Source organism: Halyomorpha halys, unplaced genomic scaffold, assembly GCF_000696795.3.
Source record: "Halyomorpha halys isolate HHAL.00 unplaced genomic scaffold, Hhal_1.1 Scaffold8212.1, whole genome shotgun sequence".
In the NCBI taxonomy this organism is placed as follows: domain Eukaryota; kingdom Metazoa; phylum Arthropoda; class Insecta; order Hemiptera; family Pentatomidae; genus Halyomorpha; species Halyomorpha halys.
Window position 1 is genome coordinate 1 of NW_027107934.1, and position 8100 is coordinate 8100.

The 8100-nt window shown below is 30.1% G+C and overlaps 1 protein-coding gene across 2 annotated transcripts; it reads left to right on the forward strand.

Annotated features, from left to right (window-relative positions):
* Positions 1-248: 248 nt before the first annotated feature.
* On the forward strand, positions 249-7835 carry LOC106692070 (E3 ubiquitin-protein ligase UBR4-like). Of its 2 annotated transcripts, XM_014437975.2 has the most exons (8): positions 249-440; positions 3903-4061; positions 5805-5960; positions 6039-6213; positions 6298-6442; positions 6737-6956; positions 7085-7234; positions 7515-7835. In XM_014437975.2, exons 1-8 carry the CDS (start codon positions 264-266, stop codon positions 7818-7820), a joined length of 1488 nt encoding a protein of 495 aa, XP_014293461.2. In that variant the 5' UTR covers positions 249-263; the 3' UTR covers positions 7821-7835. The 2 variants fall into 2 exon arrangements, with proteins under 2 accessions (XP_014293461.2, XP_066902398.1); XM_067046297.1 differs by lacking the exon at positions 3903-4061.
* The last annotated feature ends 265 nt before the right edge of the window (positions 7836-8100 follow it).

Genomic DNA, 8100 nt, shown 5'->3' on the forward strand with positions numbered 1-8100 from the left:
ATGGTTGGTACAGAAATAGAAGTTTCACTCCAAGGTTTCGATAAATCGAAATATTTTAAAGTTTTTTGTACTTTAAAACTGTTTAGGCCTTCTATTCCCCATTTGTCTGAAACACTAGCATGTAAAAGAAATTAATCATTGTTGGAATAGTTTGAATGATTATTTGCCAAGAGTTTCGTCTAGGCATTGTTAATTTATATTTATCTCAATTAATTTTATTTTGAATTTACTTAACTGAAAGTGAAGTTTAGTGAGTTAGCTGAATGTTGATGTTTGACAAGCAGGCACTGGCTAGTGGCCAGGTTCCGGTCGGAAGTAGTGGGCAGAGCCAGGAGGCTGGTCACTATTCAGACACAACAGCTTCTGCTGGAGGATCTGATGACGAAGGCTCGACAGCGGCCACTGATGGCAGTACACTCCGCACATCCCCTGCAGATCAGGTTTATACCAAAGCTTCCAATCTAGCATCTAAAAATTAATGATATTCGCTTAATTTTTTAGCTTTATATAATTTCCTTTGTCTTGGTTTGCTAGATTATGCCCATTTATTTTTATAATTTGTCTATTAACAAGCGAAAACTGAATAAGAATCATTAATTAAGACTTTAACTGCAGTTACATTACATTGAAGTTGAAGAAATCATTGGTTATGGCAGAATATGGTGTGATATATAATGGAAAACTAGGAATAGAATGATTAAACTTAAAGAAAACTTAGGAACATCTATACATGAAAATTAAAGAAGTCTTATATTTAAGCTTAGCCTGAAGACTCATAAGAATTTTCTTGGGTTTGCATTGTCAGTTGAAAAAAGAATTCCATTTAGAAATTTATTGTTCTTTGTTTCTTCATCATCGCTACATACGTTACATTGGAAGCCAACTGGTAAAGATGCAGATGAGTACAATATTTGCAAAGTAATCTAGTGAATCTGTGGGTATATTTAAAAAGTTTCCATGATATTTTTACTGGCAGTATGTTGTAAGTAGTGTGAAAAATTGTTTCATAAATTATATCTTATCTTTCCTCCGACTATTTTTTTAAGGCTTAACTGGTTAGTATAATGATGAAAAGATGAGTTTTCCTTGCTAAAAGTAAATTAATTATTACTACTAATGTAATTTTTTTTTTTTATTTTTTAAGTTTTCCTCAAATTTATGAATTCTTGTGATTAACTTACCTTATGAATTGTAGTGAAATGAAACTACAGCTGTAATACCTGAGTTTGATTGATTTAAACAAAATATTTTCCCTACAATTGGAATATCGTCAAGTCAGCTTAGTCCAATGTTTCTTTTAAATTGTTTACATATTTGTCAACAAAATTGTTCAGAAGCTCTCACCATTTTATTGGTGCATTTGATGCATTAAATCTCTAGTGATTTATTTAATTCATCTTCCTCTGTCATTAGAAGGTTTGAAGTTTAAATAATAATGAATCATTGTTAAATTTTTTTTAATGATGGTAAGTTTGATATCGGGATATTTTGTTAGATGTGAATTTCCATCGAACTGAACAGTGTTGAGTTGTTTTTGATAATGTTTAGGTTTCTTTTCATTAGTGTTCACTATGATATGAATTTGCTGTGTATAATTTCTATATTGCATAAAGGAAAACTGTTTTTACAATAAACGATGCATTTGGTTAACTTTCCATCATTAGCTCATTATATTTTACCATTATGAAGATTCTTTTTCTGAGAACTTCTTCAATTTATACAGTGCTGTATTGTATAGCTTTGAAATTATTTCTTATAATTTATGTAATCCTTTATGTTGTATTTTTTGACATAATTAAATATGTTTATTTTACTTTGTCAATACTTAAAGTAAACTCCTAATGATTCACCTAGCAGATAGTTCATCTGATTTGTATTTGTCAAATTTTTATTTATAATGCTAATTTAGAACACGTTTGAGATGAGAAAATTAAAGTTTGATATAAATGTTATAATCTTTATATTTTGAATTTTGGTTTGCCAACAATCAGTATTCATAAGAAATGATCATAGTAACCTTTGAAAGAATACTCCTAATATTATTGGGCCATTTTCTTGTTTAGTTATGCACTCTGTTAATCATTACATTATCCAACAATTGCTCTAATTAAAATAAGTATTGACTAACTTAAAAATTTGGCTTGGTATAATATAGTAAACTCCTAATGATTTACCCAGCAGATAGTTCATCTGATTTAGAATAGTCAAATTTTTCTTATGATGATATATTTAAAAATTTATTTTATAATGCTAATTTATAACACTTATTTGAGATGGGAAGATTAAAGTTTGATATAAACTTAATAATGTTTGACATTGAATTTTGATTTGCCAAGAATTTTTATTTATAAGAAGTGGTTTTATCAATCTTTGAAACAATACTCCTAATATTATTGGGCTGTTTTCTTGTCTCGTTATGCACTTTGTAAATCATTACATTATCTAACAATCGCTCTAATTAAATTATTAGTGGAGAATTAGCCTTACAGATTTTTAAATAAAACCACTGATATAAAATTCCTTCTTCTTAAATGATCACGTTCCTTATGGGTCAAATAAGTTACTATAATCTATAACTCGAAACTCAGTATTTCTAATGCAGTCCTGATACATGAAGCATTTATAGGTAAAATTGAACCCGGTAACTCTGATGCGAGACCCTGTTAATCGAAATGAAAATTATGATAGAATAATTCCTAAGACTTTTTATTGCTACGAATTATTGTCAAATTTGGAGCACTGGGAGACTCTTAGACATGAAGTTTTCATGAATATAATTTTTTTATAAGTTGTCGTCTATGTTTATACGGACAGGTTAATGCATATGTCCCTTCTCTAAACATCATTATTCAGGATTAAATCAAATCTGGTTCATTGATTGAGGCTATTTCTATATATTCTGTATTTTTAATTACATTTTCAGTTATTGTGGCAAAAGTGTTAGCCACTACTATACTATAACTGCTTGATAGTTACAATCATATAGCATTAACTATCAAGATAATTTTACTGTCGGACTGGGTCTGGCGTGATCGGTAATAGTACAAGTAATGCAAGAGGACTAACAGTTGCATTAACTGCTACGTTTAACTGTCATATGTATACACCTTGACAATGAATTATCGCAACATATCAACCTTCCGAAATGTAATTACAATAGGCAGTAAAACATCGTTCTTATATATTTACCCAAATTGAATCAGCCACAGGTCCCAAAAAAAAATTCACTCTGGACCTCAGAAGCAAATCCACCACAGACCCCTAAAACAAATTTGCCAAAGAATTTAAAATCAGGGAGTTTCTACATGTTTCGCTTTGTCACCTCCCATATGATATATGACCACAACGACAAAGTACTGTTGTCACGTGAGAGGTGACATACGACTGATGAGGGTTAATATGTTTTGTGTTTTTTATTTAACACACTTTTCTTTTGTCTTAAAATCATAATACTTTTAACTTATCAACAATAGTAATGAATATAGCATTAAAGGTATTATAATAACTTACTTTATTGAAATATTTATTGCAAAGAGTAATTAGCTCTGTTACATAGATATTGAACAATGCAGCCTTCATATTTATTGTCAATTCCTTATCCAAGGATTCAATTACTTCATATGTGTGTTTATCTTATGAATGTGACTAATTGTATGAGTTAGTTAGATGTAATCTTGTTGTTAAGCTAAATCAAACTTGTCCTTAGGGACAATTTTTGATATCAGTAGTTTTCTCATCTTGCATGCATGTAGTTTTAGTGTTTTTAATTAATTTTGAAACTTGTTTTAACATTATGCATTCATAGTATGATTGATGTATGTTTTAATTTAATTAATTAATTCTATATTGTGTGTTATAAAGCATGCAAATGTATGTTATGTGTTATATGATGTTATAAACAGGGGGGCTCTGGCGGATCAGAGAGCGGAGGAAGTGGTGTAGACAGTATTACTGGGGAACAGAATGTATCTGGTCGCAGTTCAGCGTATGGCGAACAGGAAGCTTTGGTTGGTCAGAGGAGCGAGACCAGTTCGTTGGGTGGTGCCCCTTCTGGCTTTCAGGTATATCCACGCTCGATTGTAACTGCGTTTTATTGCTCTTGGTGTATGAGATGGTACATCTTTCTACTCTTGCTTCTCCCTTCTGATAATCGCTTTTTAACAATTATTTCATGGATTTAAAATAATTTTGTTAATTTTTAGCATGGCTTCATTTAATATATTTTTATGAAAATGAATTTTCTTTATGGTTACAATGATTATTCTTAAAAGAACAACTTTTTTTTTCTTCTGAATATTGGTGAGGGATGCTTCTAGAAATACATAGAAAATTGGTTTACTCTGTATAGTTTTTGTTATATTTAGTTACTTTTCTGGCATTGACTATGATCTTGAGGTTTGCAGTTAATTGTTTCTATGTTATAAAACTTTAGGATATGATTAAATCTATTGATTAATCCCTGTTCTTTTATGAGCTCTGTGTGTGATTAAAATAGTTCTCACTTTATTTAAAATTGATTAAAATAATGTATGTATTTTGAAGATAGTTTAATTACAAAGAGTATCTTCATCTTCAAAAACTGCTGGATTTCTGGATTGTGCACAGTTATTATTTCATTCCATCATCACTCATGACTATAATTTTAGAATGATAATTGTTCCTGCAATTCTTTTTACGTTTCAATTATTAGTTCCTAGTAATTTTAATAAATTATGATTTGCTTCTGTTGCTTCAAGATTTTCGCTCAGAGGAAAAATTAGATTTTATAAATTATGAAATGACAAAATTAATATCTTTGTCTTAAAAAGTATTATCATTCTTAGTTGAATTATGAATTTTTGCTTTTTACAAAAACAAGTCACTGAGTATTAATGTATTTAGTGTTATTGGAAAATAATTGTCATTAAATATTGGAAAAAAATATATGAAATTTTGAGATTTCAAATATTTTCTATTTTATTTTAATTTATGTTAAATTCTATTAGCATCTATTAATAAAACAAAATTATTTGATTTTCATTGGTTTGTAGTGAAGAGAGAATCTTCGTTTATATATTTTGTTGTTAAAATAATGACAGTATACTTTAATCAACAGTTGAGGGTCCTTACACTATATGCAGAAAATTTTACTTATTATTTATTTTATGTATTTATATAAAGAGCTGTCACTACTTTTTATCTTCTATCCTTATCATGATTTAGTCATGGCCCTGGATTATCACGTGGCAAAGAATTTCTTTTAAATAAAATTCTTCTTATACCTATCTACTTTGTATTTGTATAATTGGGTTTTCTATTTCCATACAAAATGTTGACCATTAGTTGACCAAAATTTTAATAATTTCATTTTCTAATAGCAAAGTTGTCATTGGTGCTATTACCTGTTGGATTTCATCACTTATTTTTTATTATAATATTTAATTATATTTAAAGGTTTACTATATATTTTTTTTTTTTTTTTATGTGGAAGAAGTTTCCTTAAATGATTGGTTTTAAGATTGATTTTTCATAAAACACCATCTCCTTGTTTCAATATCTTCATTATAGGGACGATCATGTTTTATTTATAGTATATGCATTACTATTTGTATTGTACTGGAATGACAGCATTCTTTCTGATCAATACAATTTCTCTAACTTCCTATCAGCTGATGACCTACTCTTTGGAATTTGTGGTTTTTGCTTATAATAGAAAAGAAATATTTTTATTGCTTCAGATTTTAACAATTAATTGAACTATTAATTTTAATCATTTAAATTTACATTATGTTTGTATTAATTATATTATAACTCTTAAATAATAGGCACAAGAGACTGATGGCTTGGAGGCAGAAGGTGATGTTGAGATGGAAGGTGCCACAACCCTACATTCTCTGAGACTGGCAATACTTGAAAAGTTTGTCCAACATGTCCCCAACTTGCAGAACGTGAGTGGCGTTATTGCCATACCTTTTATGCAGGTCAGTATCGTTGATAAGTAGTTATTTACTTGAGGCTTTTATTAAATAAAAGAAAAATTAGTAATGAACGTGTGTTAGGTGATTTTGATGTTGACATCTGATTTGGATGGGGAAGAAGAGAGAGGAAAGGTTTGTTTGGAAAATCTCATTGGTGCTGTTCTCTCCTTGCTCAAGCTTAATGTTCCTGATACCAACGATATATGTACTAGAAATCTTCATAGGGAAGTGTCCTTGGTTATAATGAGGCTGCTGAGTAAGTGTTTCAATGTATTCAATATTTTTTTCTTATTTAGTTGTAATAGATTCATCATGTTAATCAATTAAATTTTTATTGTAGGTGTTCTGATGTCTCGTCCCAAGTCTTCTTCTAAATCTGGTAATGCAAGTTTTGTCTCACAGACGACTGCAAATATGCTGTTACAGTCTGGTGTGATAGATTATTGCCTTGTTTTGCTCAAAGAACTCATACCATATTGGAAAAAGTAAGTAATATGTGTAAATTATTATTATTTTATTTTTAATAATAAAATAGTTTTAGAATCCATTTAAAAGTCACACTTTAGCAAATAGAAAATATATAAGTTTTTGCATTTTTACACCGGTATTATTTGCTCATATTTTATTAATGACAAATATTTTTATTTCTTTTGTAGATTAGACTGGTTTCAGATCGGCCAATTCTCAATTCGTCCTGAACTAATAATAATAAAAAAAAAAAAAAAAAAATTGAAGCCCAGTATATATATAAATAAGCTGCATAAAAATGTTTGTTTTAGTACTTCACAGGAAGAGACAGGAACATCAACAAGTGGCACTCTGTTGAAGCCTCATCTTCCATCCACACCTCCGGATATGTCTCCTTTCTTCCTGAGGCAGTATGTGAAAGGTCACGCTACCGACGTCTTTGAAGCCTATCCACAACTTCTGACCGAGATGGCTCTTAGGCTCCCATACCAAGTTCAGAAGCACACACCTACGCATATTTCTTTTCCACAGGTAATTATTATGATCCTTATATTGTGATATTTGCTTCATGAATGTTGAAGTACTTCTATTTTAAATTATAAAAAGTAATATTTTAATCAATGTTTATTAATGTTAATTGTTATTTTTATATTTCTCAGGCTTGGTTTTATTATCTTTGTGAATATATGATGACCCAACAAACACCATTTGTTCGTCGACAAGTTAGAAAATTACTGCTGTTCATATGTGGCAATAAAGAAAAGTACCGACAAAGGCGAGATCTGCACGCTCTAGAGTCTCACATGAAGGTATCTTACACAGTCATAATTATGTTTAGGAAATTCTGCTTTTGTACTATTACAATTTTTATTAAGGCATTGAATATATCTTATTGTGAAAGAACATACACTTGTACACAACCACTTTTTTCCCCCATTTAATGTTATATTTACTTCTTACTCTTAATTAATGTTCAATGGTTGTACTAGTTGTAAAAAATAAGCCGTTAATGCCGTGTCAGATTTATTTGTTAGTAATTCTCCTGTTAGTAATTAATAATTATAAAATTGCATTTCAATTTCTTTCCAGTCTGTCAAACAATGTCTAGAGAGTCGTGAGCCATTGTCCTATGACTCTCTTGTTGAAGTGACAGAGCATCTTAAAGCATGCGTTGAAGTTGGAACTGGTCGCACTGGTAATTGGCGTCGGTTCTGCCTTGACGATCCATCAGTGCTGACTTTCTTAGTCGAGACTAGCTGCAGTGTTGAGGAGGCAGTTGCTGCCATTGCTCTCCAGTTGTTGCAGTGTGCCCTCTGCCCAACCAGGCCTCAGCAGGCAGTTGCATCCACCCAACAGCAGGTATTTTCTTATTACTTTATCACCAAGACCAATTGAGTATCAGGTGTATTCCACTCAAAAATAGAAATAATACAATTATTTTGAAATATGTATTTCACTATGAGAAAAATCTATATAATTATACCGGGTTGTACCTATGAGTAACAGTTCATTAACTGACTTATTGATCTCTGTATCTGAAAAATGAGAAAGCCTATCTAAGTTGAAATTATCAATAGTGATTTCCCTTATATATTCTATATTAATATGTAAAATTGGGTTAAAAAAAAAAAATATATATATTGCTACAAATGTTTTTCAGATTAGATACTATTAA

Bases quoted from the DNA above. Each gene is read 5' to 3' on its own strand.
- LOC106692070 (XM_014437975.2), top strand. From the start codon at position 264: ATGTTGATGTTTGACAAGCAGGCACTGGCTAGTGGCCAGGTTCCGGTC. The intron at 441-3,902 runs GTTTATACCAAA...TGTTATAAACAG, and splicing joins GCACATCCCCTGCAGATCAG to GGGGGCTCTGGCGGATCAGA. The intron at 4,062-5,804 runs GTATATCCACGC...CTTAAATAATAG, and splicing joins GTGCCCCTTCTGGCTTTCAG to GCACAAGAGACTGATGGCTT.